Source organism: Lissotriton vulgaris, chromosome 11, assembly GCF_964263255.1.
Source record: "Lissotriton vulgaris chromosome 11, aLisVul1.2, whole genome shotgun sequence".
In the NCBI taxonomy this organism is placed as follows: Eukaryota; Metazoa; Chordata; class Amphibia; order Caudata; family Salamandridae; genus Lissotriton; species Lissotriton vulgaris.
The window spans coordinates 682,671,334-682,692,405 of NC_141699.1; the positions used below are offsets into that span (position 1 = coordinate 682,671,334).

The 21,072-nt window shown below is 45.1% G+C and overlaps 1 protein-coding gene across 1 annotated transcript; it reads right to left on the reverse strand.

The window, feature by feature from the left end:
• Positions 1-1,934: 1,934 nt before the first annotated feature.
• LOC147683333 (uncharacterized) lies at positions 1,935-20,260 on the reverse strand. Its single transcript, XM_086942522.1, has 3 exons — positions 20,180-20,260; positions 18,871-19,970; positions 1,935-1,980 (listed from the first exon to the last, which is right to left on the reverse strand). The coding sequence occupies exons 1-3, from the start codon at positions 20,258-20,260 to the stop codon at positions 1,935-1,937; spliced, it is 1,227 nt and encodes a 408-aa protein (XP_086798648.1).
• Positions 20,261-21,072: the final 812 nt, after the last annotated feature.

Here is a 21,072-nt window from a genome sequence, read left to right on the forward strand (position 1 = left end):
AGAATGGCCAAGTCTAACAATGTAAAAATGCATATAAATGTAAATATTGTTGGTAGCAGAAATTAAGCCTAATCTAACCGAAAGCCAGACCTGAATACAGTCAAGTATATAGGCGCATGAGAATTAAAGAGCCTTTGTCATAAGGACTTCTCATTAAGAAAGAAGAGAAGGAAAATTGATACTTTTTGTAAGCTTAGAGTGATAAATTGACCAACATAGAGTCTGCTCTCTAAGAAATGTGAAAAAAATCCTGCATCGTTTTCAGACAGACAACATTTGTACAGTCACTGTGATATGACAAACAAAGCTACATATAAACAAAGATACATATCACAACCAATAGGTAAATAGCAAACACATTACATAGAATTATTGATATTTGTCCTAACTCTAATGAACCTGCTGTTCTATCCCTTACACAGAAAAAAATACTGCATTCAAAATATTAAACAGCACCTCCATTTCAGTTAAAGGAAGTGGCCTTCATTTGTATACAACTATAAATCCACTCTTTCCAGGAACATCAGGAACAGAAACGTTACATTATATAAATGTTACAAAGCAAGCAAGGCCGTAGAACTGACAGAATTTCGTACAAATAAACAAACAATGACAGTCACATCTGTGCTCTGTGGTGCACAAGCAGGGAGTGGGAAGATGACCTTGTGTGAAGCACTGAAACCAGACGTATTGAAAACACACGGACTCAATCTTCTGTCATGTAAATGCTAACAAGACTTCATTATATTAAACTAAATATATACATTACATTTGCAAATTTCTAGTAACAGGTACATCGTAGAATTATGAATTGTGGAATATCCAACTACTCAACCATTTCAATGCCTTCCTTGGGCCAGTTTTTAACATGCTATGCCTAGGTATGGAGTTATAATTTTAATTCCATTCAATTGAATTCTGTATCATCGCACACTTTCCCAGAGAGGTCCACCATACTTTGCAGAGCTCGCTTTATTTTTCTTCTCAGAATTGCACAGTCTTCAGCAAAACATCAGAACACTGGTACTGCTTCCCACTGTTCTCAACATCTATGAAACTGCATCTTGCACTCAGTCATGGATCTCATTAACCCCTTCACTGCGGCGGCTATTCCGCCGCAGTGCTAAGGGGCGGGGCGGAAGAGCGGCGGGCGCATGCTGGTGACGGAACCGCTCCGTCACCAGCGTCGGTTGCTCTGTGCTTATGACGGAGCGGTCCCGTCATGGCCCCGCCCGCTCAATAGAGCGCTCAGCGCAGGCGCGGAATTCGCGCCGCGCATGAGCGGCGGGTGGGCCATGACGGAACCGCTCCATCATCAGCACAGCGCCACCGCAGCTGATGACGGAGCGGTTCCGTCATCAGCACTTAAGGGGTTAATAAATAAGATAAATATCAGGAGAGCCTGGTGAAACACACTTCACTAATAGGAAGCACTTCCACCTAGATCTTTACTTCCTTAATCCCATCAGTGTTAAATTATTATGATAAAATTTCATTCCAAATGTGCTTCTCTATTCTTGGGTTTGTGTGTGGGGCTGTGCAGTGCCATACAGGGATTTTGTGTAACACTAAAATTCCACATAAATAATTTGATAACATATTCGGCATATTTTCCTCCCTGACTGGCTACTTTTTGTGTTCCCAAAACTCTAGTTATAGCTAACTCTCTGTGCCTGTGTTCTACCTTTAAGGATGGAGCTGGAGCTCAGCATCCTGGAGAGCTACACTGCAGCTGAGTTCAGGAAATACTGCAAGGACATGGGGCTTCCAGTCACGAAGAGCTCCAAGAAGGAGGAGCTTCAGAGTCTTTGAAGAGGCCTACCATATGCTAGGTGCAGGGGGGTGAGTGGGAGGCAGTGCCAACAGATACGGAGCTGGGGAGTTAAAACTCTATGAGGTAGAGAACATTTCACCCCCATGAGAGGACACCTTCGTCAGTGTGGAGAGGGTGTATCTGCCTGTGGTCTGTCTCCAGAGGAGCTAGAGGACAGAAGACACAGAGGAAGCTCAAACTTGAGCTGGCCAAGATGAAGTGGAAGCAGATAGGAAAAGGGCTGAGACAGAGAGAGCTTTAGTGGAGAGAAGGGCTGAGACATAGAGGGGCGTATTATCAAGGGATTTATCTCTGCTTTTTTAGCATTAAAAGACAAGAAAGCGGAGATAAAATGATCTCCCTATCAGCAACAGGGTGCTAACACGCAAATTTGCATGTTAGTACCCTTTTTCTCTACGCTTCCACTTGCATCTCTAATGAGATGCAAAGGGGGCGTTCCAGAGAAAAATAATAGGAGAAATGTTGTTAAGCGACATTTCTCCTATTATCAAGGATACCGCTAACCCTGTTAGTGATAATAAAAAGCAGCGCTAACCGCGGTTAGCGCTGCTTTTTTTACACCTGGTATTTTCCTGACTTAGCCATGATATCCCGTGGAAGGTGGATATCATGGCTAAGTTTGTGTGCCCCTATCATCAAGCTAACGCCAAACTTCGAGAGATTATCGTTGGTTTTCCAGCGATAATCTCTTATTTGGCAGTTAGCGCGAGGATTTGTATCACTTCTGAGATAAGCGTTGCTAATAGCACGCTATCTCAGTGATAAAAATCCACGCTACCCGGCGATAATTATCCTAGCGCTAAGTGCGCTTAGCGATAATTATCGCTGGGGCTTGATAATATGGCCCAGAGAGCCTTGGCAAAGGGATAAGCCTAAAGCTGGTAGGGCCTTTGCTGACAATACAAAGATAGATAAGTACAAAGGAGGTGGAGGTCAAAGCCAGGCAAGACTCAGAGCTCAGCAACAATGGATCACAGTGTCCACAGGAGAAAAAAGGGTTCATATCCTCAAGGATCTGGTGTCAAACTTTGTTGTAGAAAATGATATAGTTAAATAGTTTGTGGCCTAGGACTTTACTCTGGAGATGCACAGGGTCACTGAAGAGCATTGAAGGGTAGCTACTGGAAGCATATCCTCAATGGAGAGAGAAATGCTCCTTTAGCCCTAGGGAAAGGTAACAAGATGAGATGTCCCCTCAGGAAGGACACTCTCACAGGAAATATGGGCTTACCCCAGAGAAATGCAGCCAAACATGTAGGGACAGCCAGATGGTTCCCCAACAATCATAGGTAGATTTTGTAGACCATGTTTGAAACACACTGGATGGGTGGATGAAAGGCAGTGCACCTGAACAATTTGATTGCCAAGGAGCACATGTTCAGCCGTTGTTTTATAGAGCTGTGCCAACTCTAAGGGCCTGAATAGATAATTATACCATGGGGTACAATATTTATTGGGTGTGAGGAATAACACCTATTAAGAATTATTGGAAATAACATGTGTAGTTTGGTGTTTAACACACTAAAATCTGCATGATGCGGTACATGCTGTGCGCCTCATTTATGAGGATTTGGCGTGGGGCAGTGCAGCAAGTCATCTTGCTGTGCTGCCTTATGACAAAATGAAAGAGCATCAATGCACCATATTTACCTATTACAGTGCATTCCTGTCCTTTTTCCCCAGCTCTGGTGCCTTTTTGGCAGCCTAGCACTAACGCAGGCATATTTGCACCATGGCGCCAGGGTGCCTGTGCTGTCACCTTCCTGTACAAAAACAATCCTGGGAGCCTCTTTCTATGGGTTCTGCAGAATGCAGCACACATGGAAAGTGGAAAAAATAAGGAGAAATAAAGTAATTTCTCTTCACTGTGCTCCTCCAGGGGAGGCATAAGATTTTGCCGCATCCCCAGGTTTACATGGTTTTGGAAATCTGGGGGAAGCATGAAAAATCCATGGGTGTTGGGTGCGAACACCTGCCGCAACACCCATGGAACGCCTCCCTAACTCAGAATAAGGCTAAGTAGTGAGTTGCGCTGCCTTGCCTTACTCCATATCTCAATACAATGCAATACAATATCTATGAGGCCATTCAAAGCCATGCAATGTGGCTTTGTGTGCCTTCATCAATATGATTTTGTGCGTTGTGTCACTGGAGCATCACAAAAAGTGATGCTACAGCAGCAGAAGGGGCTCATAAATATGCCTGTATTTTTCCCCTGTTGAATTTTGGCAGGTTTAACCTTTTGAAATGTAATGAATGTTGAGTTGCGTAATGCAATCGATAACTATTGGTTGTGTTAAATACCTTCAAACTCATAATTCCCACCCATGCGTAAACAGGAGTTTATGCATGAGTTGGAATATTATGAGCAACTTGTAATAAGGCCCCTAGTTGATATTAAGCTCTGAGAACTCAGAGAGCTTGCTAAGGAGGCGTACAGATGGCTTAGCACCAGGGTCCATAAGAAGGTATCAGGGAGTGACCCCAAGAAGAGTGGTTCTGGTTCCCCAAGCAGAGTGAGGGGGAGGTCAAGAAAGACACAGACAAGTCCCAGAGTAAGGTGGGGAGGAAGGGTTCTGATGCCCCTTCTGTGAAACAGTGAGTACATTCTTGTGACTAATGGCCCAGAGAACACCATTTCCAACCCCATTGCTTTGAGTGCTCTCAGTTAGAACACATTCAGGGGGACTCTGACTCTCAGGAGTAATCACCCACTGGTAGAAGCTTTAAAGTTGTGGCCAATGTGGCCTTAGGGGTAGGTAGTCCCCAGGGGCAAGAAGTAGGCCATGCTCTAATCTCACTAGTTGGGAAGTGAACTCAGAGGGACGACTTTGATCCCTGAGGGTGGGAGTCATCATTTCCTACAGGTCAAAGTGATCCCTGTCACTGCTCTGAGGAACACTGGGGCCATCTAGACCATGGTAGTAGAACGATTGGTTTTCCTAGGGCAATACAGAAGATAGGTGTGTAGGGTAAATCAGGCCCAACAGAAGAACGTTTTCTACCCTATGGCTCTGGTATCCCTGGAGTGGGGTGGAGAGGTGACCCATCGAAAGGTCATAGTTAGTCCCCAGATGCCCATTGACCGCATTTTGGGAAATGAGTAGCCCGTGGTAGCAGAAGACCTAGGAGGGGTGGACGCTGAGGGTGCTATGAAAGCTAAGTGTTCTGGGTGTACCACTCCCCAATGGAAAGTACAGGAACCCAGATGGAGGGGCAAGGAGTGGAAAGGCTCACCCCTGACTCCAGGTCAGCCTTAGAGCAAAGAACCTGGGCTGGAGAATCAGTCACAGGATACTATCCATGGAGTGAAGGGAAGGAGAGGTGAAAGAAGGGTGCGTAACACAAGGGACTGTTAATCCCACTCTGAGGAATATCAGAGGGTAGAGAACCTAAATGTACTGGGATTGGGCTATTGACACTGACAGCTGTCAGCAACCTCTGCTGATTGCTGTCCTTATGGGTAGAGTTTTCCTTGGTTTGGGGACAGAAATCTGATTTGAAGGGTGGAATGGGTCACATTACTCTTTGGTCATGGTGGTACTGTCTGTTATAAAAAAAACTAACCTGTGTCAGAGGATTCAACAGGAGCAGATGCACTTACCCAATTCCTTCCTACTCCTGTGTGCGCAGCTAGAATTTCAACCCTGTAGCACAGCACTAGCAAGGGGGTAAGGTGGAATGGCAGAAAAAGATAGACCACCTTCTGAGTCAGGTACCCTTCTATTTTTCTGTTTTCAAATCTTCTTAAAATACCCTGCCAATAAATGTATAATAGAAATGAAAGAAAACAATGGTGTGCTTCACAAATATCTAAATCATCCTAAATAGCAATTCACTCTTAATTCAACCCTTCAATTCAATTCAATCATTCTTCTAACCTTATTAATTATTTTGGCTTGCTTCTCTCTATTGCTCTAGTATTGTGGTCTTCTACAATTCAACAATCTTATACATAGACCCCAGGGGGTTTAAGTACAAGTGTTTTGCGCTGGGTTAATATAAGCAAAGTCCGATGCACACAACAGAGTATGAGTGATATGATTGATCACCAACATGTAGTAAGGATGAAATCGTACAATTGTGTTCTTTTGTGTCGTTTTATTTGTGAATCAATAATTAGAACATGAGACCAGCCGACACGTATTTCGTCAAAAAGGGTGATGACCCTTGACTCTTCAGGGCTTTAGACGGGTCGTGAAGGGAGGCGTTGGGGGACCGGTGATAATTCCAACCCGGTCCTAGTCGGGTTTAGTAACAGCAAAGATAACGCACTAAGAAGTCTTCTCTGCACCCGGGGAACACCAGTTCCGCGATTACCCTCATCAGCCACTTTTCGAAGTGCGCAAAAAAACGCTGCTCACAGAAACGGCAATACACGCCGCCTGCGCAGCTTGGGATATCTCCATACAAATTGATCCTTAAATCCACACGCACCTCTTAGTGCGTTATCTTTGCTGTTACTAAACCCGAATAGGACCGGGTTGGAATTCGCAGATGGCTTAGCACCAGGGTCCATAAGAAGGTATCAGGGAGTGACCCCAAGAAGAGTGGTTCTGGTTCCCCAAGCAGAGTGAGGGGGAGGTCAAGGAAGACACAGACAAGTCCCAGAGTAAGGTGGGGAGGAAGGGTTGCAATGCAGAGCTGCCTCTTTGGGTGCTGCACTGCGTTGCATGTCTTTTTTGGATTTCTTTTTAAAATCTGGCCGTAGGTTTTTTCTTTGACTTTTCAGAGCCTTCTGATAATACAGTACTAAAACATGGATATATACGTATATGTCTCTGGAAATGCATGGAAGGATTCTCAATCTGAATTGCATCTAATAAAAGCCCCTTATTTTAGTGAAACATACTACTATAGCTCCATATGTTTTTCCTCATATAAATATCTTACTGTCCTTCTTCCTCAACTGCCGAAGTACGTTGAATTCTCCTCTGAAAAATCATCCTCTCATGGATTTTCACCTCATCTCCATTAAAAAAAACACTGTTCGCTAAAATTGAGAATATCCCTAGTGTGCACACTCTACTTCCTAAAATAGAGCCAAAAATACAGAATAGTAATTTCTGAAATTCTCTTCTCGGTAAGCGTGCTCAAATGAACACCAGGAAAAGGAGTAGAATTCTCACTCAGTTCTGCTGCTGGTGGCCAGCCACCTTAAGGTTTAGTGAAGCATGAGCAAGAAAATATTATCAGTAGTCATTTGAGAAGCAGCATAAGATGTGGTCTTCTCAATCTCCATTGAGGGTACTGTCCAAACTTAGATTTCTTCATGACTTGTGAGTTGTTTTCTGCACTAGCAACCGTTTTCCTGAAATCTGCCTACTAGGATGCATCTGTGAGCAAGTTACTTTAGGTGAGGAGGAGAGTTTCCCAATAGGTCAGTTCAGTGGCTCAGGAGAATATAGACAGTGGGAGCCAACTGAGGTCAAGAGGGCATAGAACTGGCAAGGGGCTCTGCGGTAGAGGGCCATTGTCTATTTTCTATCGCCTTAGCAGTGAAACGCATCAATCTACTGATTAGTCTCCATTGCCTTTGGCTGGAGGGGGATCATGTTGGACCTGGCCCTCTTTGTAGAATTAATCCCAAACCTTTTGCCTTCACCACTACTATTTTTGATGTATTCATTTTTGTTGGCCTTAGGACTCTGTACACCTCACCACTGCTAACCAGTGCTAAAGTGCTTCTGTTTTACTCTTTTAACACATTATAACAGTGGCTTACACCTGATTGGCACATTTATTTTGCTTATAAAACCCTAGCATAGTGGTATACCATTGTACCCAGAGCTGGTAAAATAAATTCTACAAGTGAGCCTGCTGCATTTATTGTGCCACTCACTTGAATACCCCCTAAAAACATGTCTCAGGCTGCCATTGCAGCCTGTAAGCAGTTTAAAACTGCCGACAGCCCCCCTTGTCTTGTCTAAAACTCATTTTTATGACATATAAGCCACCCCTAAGGTAGGCACTAGACAGCCCATAGCACAGGGTACATTGCAAATAAGATGTTGGACATGCGCTTTTAAGTTTTACATATCTTGGTAGTGAAAAACTCTCAAATTCATGTTTTCAATACTGAGAGGCTTACCTCTCACATAGGATAACATTGGGTTTCCATATCCCATTTAATAAGTGCTACCTTGTGTTTGGGACAGGTAGGAAAGTCATATTTGATGTTTGAGAAATTGTAATTTGAAATCCTCTTTAATGGTAAAGTAAGATTTTAAGTCACAATTTAGAAAATACCACTTTAAAAAGTTGGCATTTTCCTGTCATAACTATTTGGTGCCTGGAGTCCGGTCCTGGGTCACACGTTAGGTGTGAGTGGCAGTTGGCCTTCGTATTTTCCTCTCAAACAGCTACAAAATAGAGGGATTAAGTGTGCCCGAATAGATTTCAAATAGGTAACCTGCTCGTCGATCAGCCCGAAGTGAAGTGCACTGCTAGTCGGCCTGACTTTGGGCAGTCTCCACTACATTCTTTTCAGCAGCAGCAGCAAATCCTGTTCAGCTGCTCCTCAGAGAAGGGGTATCCAGCCTCATGGAGTTCTTGTCAGCTACAGCCGGCAGCTTCACCCCGCTGGAGATCTTCAACTCCCAAAAAAGAGGCCAAGTCCAAATGAAGGCTCCTTCACTACAACTTCAGCCTGCAGCTCCTGACCACGACTCCTCCCTCGGACACTGCCAGCTGCCTTGCCCTGCGGATCTTTACCTTCTCAGACATTTTTCTACAACATTTCTTCTAAATCCAAAGGTAAGCAAAGACTGGGCCCAATCCACATCCTGTATCTGACCCACACTCCATTGAGGTGGGCCATACCTTTCGACTATGCCCCAGTCTCACAAGACTAGATGTCAGCGGTTGGTGCTTTGATCTTTTAGGCAGTAGATTTTACTTTAAACCTTAAAAATACATAACTCCAGTTCTACTGATTGGATATTTGTTGTTTTTGTATCAAATAATATATAAAATGTACTCTAATTTCCTAAGTTGGTGTGGGATTTTTCCTGTGCTGTGTTTGTGTGCTCCATAAATGCTTTCCACATTGCCGCTAAGTAACGCCTCGCTGCTTTTGTGCCAGGCTACCAGAGAGCTAAAAGCTAATTTAGTGAGTTTTTGTGGTTCTCCCTAACAGGTATTGAGACTGTTGCTTCAGCAGGGTTTTACCCTCCTCATCTAACAACTCAATTATTCAGCAAACATCTAACAAAACAACATCAAAATAATTTTGAAATCCAAATCTCAAGTTATCTTGAAATGCCATTCATTTCCACTGGACAAAACGATAATGCAACAATGGCCAAAAAAATCTTAACATGTTTGGAATGTATTTTAAAAAGTTGCGCTATTTGTGGCTGAAATAAACCAATTTGGATGAAGATTTGGTCACAAGTGTTGTCTCCTCATTGGCGGAGGATCTCAAAAGGGAAAAAGATTACTTTAGAAAGGGAAAAACGTGGCCTCCAACTGGGAATAGAATATAGTAGCTGATTCACAAGTTGCATTTTGTAGTACATTAAGTACTGCTGGGGCGGGATTTTGATCGCTATCTTATCACCCTTGATCTAAACCCCGTTCTGGTCGACTGAACCTTTATTGCCTGTCATTGAGGGAAAAAGTGCATCTCTTACCAGATTAGTTCAATCAATAATGGACCCAGCTCGGAAAGACCACAAACCACTTCTAGCTTTCAAAGGTTTATTATAAAGTTAGGATTAATTGCAGATACAGGCATCTCAAAATGAGATTCACAAGATATACAGGCCCAACTACATACATATGCTCTCTGAAAGCCCTCAGACGAGCAAAGGAAACGACAAGTACCAGTTCTAAAATTAACAGAGCGGCAAGCATGGACACGTATTGTGATCTCTCCGTCATTTAAGGCTGGAGGGAAAAATGCAGGTTAGGCTGTCCCTACCCTGTTCTGGATGGTATCCCTACTTAACAAAATCTCAACCTATCAAAAGGTGTCAGCTGTGAATGACTTCCTAGGAAGATCACCCACTCTTAGTCTCTTGGTGAAAACCTATAATCCTCCAGTCATGACCCCTCTCTGCCTACCCATCCGCTCTCTAGAGGGTCCTCAGGCATCTGCTCTAACTCCACCCAGGGGTGCTGTCCCTAATACCAAACACACAATAACATTTGAGACGCCCCTCGTGAGACGCCCCTCACGTGGTGTTGCTACTGGCTTTTTCCATGCTGTTCTTCATGTGGGCCTCGTGCGTTAGAGTTGACCTTGCTTCTCAGACTCTTCTCCGGCCCGCCGATACCCCTTAAACATTCCTGAATCCTCCTCCGTGTCTGTGCCAGTCTCCTGAACAACCCTCTATTCATTCGGAGTATAATTGGATCCCCCCTCTCACTTGCAGACAGACATCTGCAGCTAGGATCCCAATTCCCATAAACTTCTAACAGAAGTTTGCAACACCATTTCTCGGCACAGACTAATACATGTAAATCAGAGTCCTTTAAACATTTCAGGCCTATAACACTTCTCATAATGAGTATTTACTTCAAACATTTCGTTAATCAATATCATGTTAATACTCTGCTTTAGGACTATGTAAACATATCTATAGAATATAAATCTATTGAAATCAGAATTACTAAATAACATTAGTGCAATCCATATCAATGCAAGTGGACCCCTTTCCCAACTCTTTCAGCTCTGGCCATGAGGCCTGTTCCGTTCTGTGCTTGACATCCCCTCATTAGCAGCTACACAATATGGATCAGGATTAATCACTCCTAATAAAGTTATACATTTTCACACATTTCTGCATTAGTTCCACTTCTATATAACATCTCTAGATTAACTACACATTTCAGATTATTGGTGAATATAATATCCGCACTCATGGCATTTCTCTTCATGACTTGTGCGTACTACAGGTAGGTGTGGTGCATTCATACATTTTGGTCAGTTTGCGCTCTCTCAGTTCCCCCCTTTGATGACCTCTCGGGGTCATCACTAACATTTAAACTGAAGTGATTGCTAATGTACCTCGTTTCTGCGTTTCTAGAGCCCTCAGGCTCCTGTACTGATTGTCTTGTATGGCAGCTAATCTCTGTAGCTGTTCTCTCTGGGCTCTTTCAAATCTCCTTGCTCTATACCATTTGAATGCCCTCACCAATCCCCACAACATGATCACACAGATCAATATTATGATGATAGGTTTCAACACATACCACACAAAGCTCTTTCCTAAGGTAGTGAACCAACCTCCAACTTCACCCATTCCATGGCCCACTTTTTCCCACACATTTTCTCTACTCAGGTCTTCGATCTCTTTGTGGATATTGGTTATGTTCATGATAACCTTCTCCAGGGGCTTTGAATTGTCTGGAATGTAAGTGCAACATTCCTGGACCTTCAAAGCCTTACAGACTCCGCCCTCCTTTGCTAGCAGGACGTCTAATGCAAGACGGTTCTGAAGCACCATGGCCCTTATCGATTGCATCTCTCCTTCCACCAGCATTAAGGACCTAGCAGTGCTGGCAGACAATCTGTCTACGACTGTTGCCAGTCGCCTAATTTTGACATCATTGAGGATCAGTCCTAAAAGAGGAAAAACAGCTCCAAATACATCTCCGACCATTTCTACACCTCCTAGGTCTCTTCTCCCCCTCGCTGAAGCCTTGCCCTCGATGATCTCTAAGTCTTGGGCATGATATATTTTGGGGAAGATGATTGCCAGGTAACATGATCCATACCAGTTGTCAGGCAATCTCACGTAGGCATTTCTTCCACACACAAAATATACATTTGGAATCACTTGCATTCCTTTCAGGAAATCCTTTGTATAATATTCTAAATTGAAAGCATGTTCACAACTGACTTCTCCTACGTATACATTTTCATAATACGTTTTGGCTCTGTGAAGACATAACTTTCCTCTCTGCGTTTTATCCAAAGCTATTGGACCACTACTACCCTTTCTCTTTTGTGCCTTCTCTTCCTCGGTCCAATCTGTTTTCCATTGTCCTGATTTTTTCAAAATCTTTTGCCTCCTGTATCGATCATCCACTTGCCCTATAAACTTCTTCTCGACTTCTGACACTTTGCATGTCAAGTTATTTCTGCGGGCATGTGAAGTATCTAAGGTAATCCAAGGAATGAAGAACTTGGCCAATCGGTCTTCACTCTTCCAGTAGTCCCATTTGTTCATCTGCTTGTAATTTGGGACTTCTGGTAACACTGAATCGTAATTGGAGAAATAGTATTCAAAACTATCTCTCCCATAAAATATACTAAGCAATAAGCTACATGTAATGCCATATGTCAGCGGGAGGTGATGATATCTAATGCCTTCATCTACAGACGCCGGCAACTGCATGCAGACGTAGCAGTCCTTAACCTCCATGGCATCCACGTATTCATACAAAAGTTTAGCATAAGCATTTGACCTATAGTCGCCTTGGGACTCATCCATATGTAACCTACGGGCTTCTGCTGCTAATAGCGCTTTCTCCTGTATGTTTTCCCCTTTCTTACCAGCAACAGTGGGTTTTGGTGTCACTACAGATTTCTCATTGGTTACCTTTGCCTCATCCTCATGTCCCTTTACATATGAAACTGTAACTACTAAAGCTATTAAAAATATCACTCCTACTATTAGTGTGCCTATTATACATTTGGCTCTACGATTCGGGGTGCCGGCTTCCATTTCGTCAGACAGAAGGATTCTCTCTTTTATTCCAACACAAAGTTCTGTTCTTCTCGTTCTTTTACAGTCTCTTTTGCTCCTTCAGTCTTTAGAACCACACAACTGGAAGCTGACAACCTCCTTTGCAAAAGTCTTTTAAAGCTTTAACACAGACAACCCTAGCCCTTCTCCGTCAACTCAAAGGAAGGTCCCTAAGATTCTCTGCTTCCTAGGCGCTAGGTAATCTTCTTTTTCTTGCTTATTTACAAAGTCTTTAAGCATCAACTATAAGGTTTGCTCCTGCGGCTTGGACAGCATAGTTCAATATTTCCAAACGAAGAATGTGCTCTTCATGGCTAGTTATCTTTGTTCCAAAGTCGGGGAATTGCAATTCTGTGAAAAACATGTGCTTTAACTTGCTGAGGCGGGGAGGGTTGGGGAGTGTGAACGTTAGTGACCCTTCTGCTTCGACTCCGGGCACTAACAGCTGTACTTCCACTGTGATGATGGGTTCAGAGCTGGACACCAGCACCGCTCTGATCCTCCCTGTCGCTCGTTCCCAAGACATCTGTCGCCAGATATGTCCACTCAGGGGTGGCGTATCTTCTATTTGGCACACGCACTCTTCTTGACCTTCTTAGATCTGGCGCTTCAGCGCCCTGAGCACCTTCTTCCAGGTCTGAGTCTTCGGATATTGGAGGAAGGGTTCTCTCTGGAGTCGACCTCAGGCTTGAACTCCGTCTTTGAGGCCAGCTGGCTTCTCCACGTCTTACCCTTCTACTCCTTGTCCTTCTGCTTTGCTCTCGCTCTCTTTCAGCCTGGTCAGTGTCTGATTCGTACTCCCAGCTGCTTTCTCCTTCTGTAGCGTCGTCCGTTTCGCTGTTGTACTGACCGTCCTCAGGCTGGTCAGACTCGTTCCCTGCTTCTTCTGGCACCTCTACAGCTTGGCTGGCCCCCTCTATGGCTTCTCGGTCCACAGCTGGACTTCTATCCGAGAGAGGAGCTGTTTCTTCCAGAGGTGCTGGAACCCTCCGCGTATGCGACGCGTGGATCCAATTGGGCAGGCCTCCCACCTTCACTGCAGTGTTCGTGATCAGGATAATCTGGTAGGGCCCACGCCAACGAACATCCAGGCAGCTTCTTCTTACGTGCTTCCGCACAAGCACCCAATCACCAGGGCACAGGTCATGGCACAGATCCTGGCACGACGGAACCTCGGCAGCCTGCACCTGAAGGGACACAGAATGAATGGCGTCAGACAGCCCCTTACAATAGTCCAGGATCATATCATCTGTGATGTTTAACAGTGCAGCAGTTGGTACAGACGGCAACCTCATTGCTCTCCCCATTAACACCTCGTGCGGTGATAGTCCCGTTCTTCTGTCTGGGGTACTACGGAGGCTCATAAGGACCAATGGCAGAGCATCAGGCCAACTCAGGGAAGTTGATGAACACATCTTTGCAATTCGGACCTTAATAGTACTATTTATCTGCTCCACGATTCCTGATGCTTCGGGTCGGTAACTGCAATGCAATTTCTGGTCTATATTCAGGGCCGCACAGATCATCTTCACAAGCTCGCTGTTGAAATGCGTTCCCCTATCTGATTCCAAAGAGGCCGGCACCCCAAATCTAGGGATGAGTTCCCTAAGCAGTAACTTGGCTACGGTGAGGGTGTCGCACCTGCGTGTAGGGTATGCCTCGACCCATCTGGAAAATACGCAAACAACCACCAAGACATAACGAAGGCGGTTGCACCTTGGCAGTTCAATAAAGTCTAACTGCATCCTGTTGAATGGACCTCCAGACCTCCCTATGTGGCTCAATGTAACTGGTGTTCTCTTCCCTACGTTCAACTGCTGACATGTCACACAACGCTGGCACACCGCTTCGGCTGCTACTCTGAACTTAGGGTTATACCAGGTCTGTCTGAATACCCTCAGCATAGCGTCTCTCCCTAAGTGTACTGGACCATGGATTTGTCTAGCCATTGGGCTCACCATCTCATTGGGTAACACTGCCCTTCCATCTGCCGAAACCCAGAAATGAGCCTCACCCACCACACATCCTGCCTTTTCCCATGTTTGCTTTTCAAAATCGGGTGCGTTCTCTTGCATACATTTCAGCTCATCCCAAGAGTCGACAGTTTCCAGTATCATGGCTAATTCAGTTCTTACATTTATTCCATCTGCCGAAACCCAGAAATGAGCCTCACCCACCACACATCCTGCCTTTTCCCATGTTTGCTTTTCAAAATCGGGTGCGTTCTCTTGCATACATTTCAGCTCATCCCAAGAGTCGACAGTTTCCAGTATCATGGCTAATTCAGTTCTTACATTTATTCCGCCCACTTCCACCTCTGTGAAAGAGTATCCTTGTTCCGCACAATACCTCGCAACTTCGTCGGCATATCTATTGCCTTGTGACACGAAGTCCATGTTCCTAGTATGTGCGGTACATTTTACAATTGCGATACCTGCTGGACATGACGTGAATATTTATCAAGGACCCCCTGAGTGTATGGAAATAGAGTTCCTAGACCAGGGAAAAGCAAATCAAATGATATGTATCAATCTAGGCAACACAGCAAATTAGTTGGTTGAAATGAACTGAGCTAGAAACAAAGGTTTTTGTAAAAAGAGGGGAAGTGCAATTTTATTCACAAAAAATTCTTTAAAAACACATAGGAAAAAATATATACATTCACAAATAATATATAACACATATATCTTAATAAATCAGAAATATAACACCAGCATTAAAAGAAGCAATTAATTCAACAGATGGGGTTTATATAAAATACATAAACAATGAAGTGAGAGAAATGTGGCTAAATTAATCTCTACGCGCGTTTCGGCGAACCAGCGCCTTCTTCTGGAGCAGCCACGATAATATTTTAAGAACACGAATAATTTTAATTCAATTGCGACGCAGCAGTCTTGGGGATAGTAAGTGGCATGGATAGCCCTTTTGCTTGTGTTCCAAGCGATGGTTGATTTCAACTAGTATAAAATAACTCCCTGTCCGATTGGTTTCAACAGGGCTCGAAAATTCCGGTGGCGGGACTCGGGGGTTCTGTGCTCCTTCCTTAAACGAAGCAAAAGGGCTATCCATGCCACTTACTATCCCCATATCAGGAGGATTACATCTGGAAGTCCCAATATAAATACGTACCACTGAGGTCATTATTTTAGTCTCCGGTCGGCGGGTCCAAATGAACTTCAACTTGTAATACAAGGAAATAACAGAAGAATATTTTAAATTGAACACTCGAGATGAAGCAAACATATCAATAATCATATAATCTCCCTCGGTATCTACCATTACAATAGAATACCCTCATCTACCATCCAAAGGAAGGATTCTAAATATACTGACAAGCAAGACTGCTGCGTCGCAATTGAATTAAAATTATTCGTGTTCTTAAAATATTATCGTGGCTGCTCCAGAAGAAGGCGCTGGTTCGCCGAAACGCGCGTAGAGATTAATTTAGCCACATTTCTCTCACTTCATTGTTTATGTATTTTATATAAACCCCATCTGTTGAATTAATTGCTTCTTTTAATGCTGGTGTTATATTTCTGATTTATTAAGATATATGTGTTATATATTATTTGTGAATGTATATATTTTTTCCTATGTGTTTTTAAAGAATTTTTTGTGAATAAAATTGCACTTCCCCTCTTTTTACAAAAACCTTTGTTTCTAGCTCAGTTCATTTCAACCAACTAATTTGCTATACCTGCTGGACATTGCAAAGCCTCTAACAACAAACGCACAAACTCTCCATTGCGAATGGGAGAGCCTGAAGAGGTCATGAAACCTCTTTGAGACCATAACTGCCCGTAATCGTGAACTACCCCGTAACCATATTGGCTGTCGGTGTATATGGTGACTCGAATTTGGTTGCTTGCCAGGCAGGCACGCGTCAATGCAATAATCTCGGCTACCTGAGCGGAGTGTACTCCTTCCAGGCATCCAGCTTCCACAATTCCAGTAATTGTACATACAGCGTAGGCTGCTCTTAATTGCCCAACTTCGTCTCTTACACATGAACCATCGACAAAGAAAACTTCATCGGGGTCAGTCAGTGGCTCATCAACGATGTCGGGTCTCGGTTTGGTGCATAGTTCAGTCACATCGAGGCAGTCATGGTCTGTACATTCATCATCATCGATATCATTTGGGAGTGGCATCAAAGTGGCAGGGTTCAAAACAGAGCATCTCTTGAGGGTCACGTTCTCTGCAGCAAGAATGACTTGCTCATAGCGCGTGAGCCTGCTATTGGTCAGATGCTGTGTTTTAGTCCTGGTCATCAACAGTTCAACAGAATGGGGCACGTATACCTCTAATGGGTGCCCCATTACGATGTTTTCACAGCGCTCAATACTGACACCTGTTGCAGCAACGGACTTGAGACATCCGGGCAACGCTGCGGCTACTGGGTCTAGAGTAGCCGAGAAATAGGCAACTGGTCTACGGGCATTCCCATGGATCTGGACCAACACAGACAAAGCACAACCCTCTCTTTCACAACAGTAAAGCAAGAATATTTTATCGTAATCAGGCATTCCCAGAGCAGGAGCACGACACAGGTCCTCTCTCAGCTGCAAGAACGCCATCAAACAGTCCTTGTCCCATGGTACCGGATCGCTCACCTCCTTGTGCGTCAGTTTTTACAAGGGTTTTGCTTTCAGTGAAAAGTTTGCGATCCACTGTCGGCAATAACCCACCATCCCTAGAAACATCCTGACTTCTCTCTGTGTTTTAGGCGCATTAATTTTCATGATCGCCTCTATCCTGTCTGGGGACACTTTTCGCTTGCCTTTCTCAATTCTGCGCCCCAAGTACTGCACCTCTGTCAGGCAGTACTGCAGTTTTCCCGGGGACACCTTGTGCCCATTCTCAGCTAGGTGATTTAACAAGGCAATGGAGTCCTCCCTGCAAGCCTCCTCTGTTTCTGACGCCACAAGTAGGTCGTCTATGTACTGGACCAGAACTGACTTCTGGGGCAGCACTAGACTTTCAAGATTTTTCTTCAGAAGCTGATTGAAGATCGATGGGCTCTCTGTATACCCCTGGGGGATACGACACCATGTTAGGATGCGACCTTCCAGCTTAAATGCGAAAAGAAAATGGCTCTCCTCGTCCAGAGGGATCGAAAAGAAAGCCTGGCAAAGATCTATTACAGTGAACCATTCGGCTTGAAACGGTATCTGAAACAGTATCACTGATGGATTCGGTACCACTGGACAACATGAGACAACTATGTTATTAAACTTTCGGAGGTCCTGCACTATCCTGAATTTCCCATTTGGTTTCTGCAAACCCATTATCGGGGAGTTACATGGACTACCCACGATTTCCTTCAGTATTCCCTGCTTAATCATAGACTCGATCACAGGCTTTATACCTGCAATCGTTTCTGGAGTTAATTTATATTGGGGTGTTTTTGGAAACTCAGTATGCGGTTTCACTACGATTTTCACTGGGTCCACCCCCTTGACCAGTCCAATCTCCTCCCCAGTGAAATCCCACACTTCTGGTGCCACTGTCTCTCTCAAATCCCAAGGAAGCTCATCCACGGTCAAAGTGGGATACAGCTCCACACATATTCTCGAGTTTGCGACTTTAAAGTCAGCATCGTCGTCATTGGTCAATACCTCCACTCCCTGAGGTGTGCAGTATATTGTACAATTTAATTTGCACAAAAGGTCTCTTCCTAGCAGACATACAGGACTAGAATCGCAAACTACAAACTGATGTTCATCGCTGTATTTCCCTATTTTCACCTGTACTGGTTCGGTCAATGGGCTAGTTATTCTTCTGTTTGCGACCCCCACCACTTGTATTGTCTCCCCCGACATGGGCAAGCCTGGAACTGCGGCTGATCTGATGGTGGATCGAGTGGCTCCTGTGTCCACTAGGAAGGTCGTGGGGCACCCTGCCACTTCGGCCTCGACATAGGGTCCCCTTTGGTCCACTTCTAAGGCTGCCCCGAGGGTACAGTCTTCCCTTTCCACTCTCCGTCCAGTCAGTGGATCAACGTAATAGCATTCCTCTCCTCCTACAAACAGGGGCATCTGTCTATATGTCTTTCCCATGGTCCCTACTCTGGGTGGCTGAGGGAACTGGGCTCGTGGGGGTGGGGTCCCCCCTTTGAGCACCTTCCCTGGGTATGGCGTTACCCCCCTTCCTGGAGTGCCTTGAACCTCTTCCTCCTCTACTTCTTGTTCTCCAATTTCCACGTTGTAGGGACACTCGCGTTTCCAATGCCCCACCTCGTTACACTGGTGGCACCGGGTCGTCTTTTTCAATGTGGCTATGTCTACCCTAGGTCTAAAGGTGGAATTCTCCTCATTGCCCTTGTTCTGACTATACTGTTTCTTTCCCCCAGTTCCTGTTCCCTGTTGCTGTTGCTGTTGTCCACCCTTGGCAGCTGACTGCATCTGCACCACCATCAATTTCTCCTTTAGCTTCTTGGCCTTTGAGTCAATCTCATCCCAGCAATACCTAGCATATCGCAGGATTTCGTCCAGCGGTTTACTTTGCCAACAAATCGAATGTTGCTGAATCATCAAACTAATATCCGGTCTCAGACCCAATACAAATTTAGACACAAACTGCCCTATGTCTTTTGGGTCCATTACGTCCAACCCACTATACTGTTTAAACGCTTTCAGCAATCTCTCATAATATTCATGAACTGTTTCTTTGGGTTCCTGTCTGGTTCGATCTATTTTGACCCAGTCTATGTCCTGCATTGGCACCTTGTCCTTTAGCCACGTCATCACTCTCTCATATTTCACCATGACTGTCTCGGACGGGCCATTAGTCCGTGCATCTCTCTCTGGTTCAGCTGTGGGCCACTCGGCACTAACCTTACATGCGGTCCACAAATCTCCGGGTACCACAATGTCAAACAGAGTGTTCAGATCTATCCATAAGACCTTGGAGATTTTTACAAACCTCTCCACTTGTTTATACCACTCGACTGGGTTCTCCCTCAATTTGGGGAAGGAATTAGTAAAGGCTGCTAAATCCCCCCTACTCCATGGCACATGCACATAGTTCCCGTTTGCAACCTCACGCAAAGGGTATGCCTCTATTCTCTGCAATCCTCCAGGTGTCATACCAAGCATGCTTCTCCTGACGGTCCCTTTCTTGGACCACCTTTCTTCCCATTTATCTAGTGCCCTCCATGTCCTTATTCCTGTGATCAGTTCCCTTATGTGTGTTTTTAACCCTATTGTTCTTCTCTCATCCAAGTCTCGATCTGTATAATGTAGCCTGTGGTTACCCTGTAATGCTTTGGTCCTCGATAGGTCTACCATATATTTGCCTGCTAGTTCAACTAATTTCTCATGGATTGTTCTCGCCTTTCGAGTGACGTCCTTTGCCATGAACAGTATTTCATCCTGCTCATACATCTCCATTCTTTCTAGAGGCAAGGTACCATCCACCATGTCATCCAGATCTGACTTTAAGCTGGCGACATCAAGTCTCTTGGCTTTTATCTCAGCTCGCAGTATGTCTTTCGGAGGGGGATCACTGATCTCTCTACCGTCCCAACTCCGAGTCCTACGCTTGGGCTCAGGAGAGTTAAGGAGAGTTCTCCCCTGCTCCCATCTCTCTAGGTCCCATGCTCGGCCATCCGATCTTGGAAGGTGATGGAACACGGGCCTGTTACCCCCAATCTTATTTTGTCCACTGTCTCTTTCTTCTCTCTCTCCACGGTAGGATTCCCTGCTATTCTCCCTCTGGTCGCCATTCTCTCTCTGTCTAGTGTCACTCAGTACCTGGTAGGATCCTTCTCGGTTCCCCATATCCCCTGGACTGCGTTCTTGTCCGTAATCACAGGGGGTATGGCGAGGCCTCTCGCAACTCCCTCTCTGTTCACCATTGCCGGGCACATAGTGGGTACACTTAAAGCTGTCTCGGTACTCCTGCGTTCTCCTGTCTCCTTCACTGTGTATTGGGCGGGACACCCCCCACACTCAGGGTTCCTGTTTTCCAGGTCTGGTCTACCTCCACTCCTGTCATGATGGGTGTCCCCCCTACTGTCCTGACCCCTCCCGTCCCACTCCGGACTGCTTTCATCAGCCCCGCAGTGAGTCTGGGTCCTGCTGTCCTGGCTTTCCCTTCCAGGTTCCACAGCTATGATGCTCTTGTGAGCCTCTACTGCCTCGTCCCACTTCTTCATGTACTCATTAAACTCCTGGAAGGATGGCGGTCTTGCCCCCCTTAGATCCATCGGCCATCTGGGGCCCCCCTGTTCTCCTGTTGGATCTACTGCTGTGTGTACTGGGGTGCTCCAATCTCTCGGTCTGGGCAACTGACTTGAGGAAGTGATGGTATCGTTCCTCCTTGCCATCTCTGCTCTCTCCCTGTCCCTTCGTACCTGTTCCTCCCCTCTTGCTCTCTCTGGGTCATAAATCGATACTATAGGGCCTATAGTCACAGGTACTTGCAGGGCATCTGGTAGTGCGTAGGATGTGGCACACTCCGTTTCTGGCACCCTTTGCACCACGAACCTTCCGACCACCTGTTGCACCGGACTAGGCTGGGACAGTTCTTTCTTAG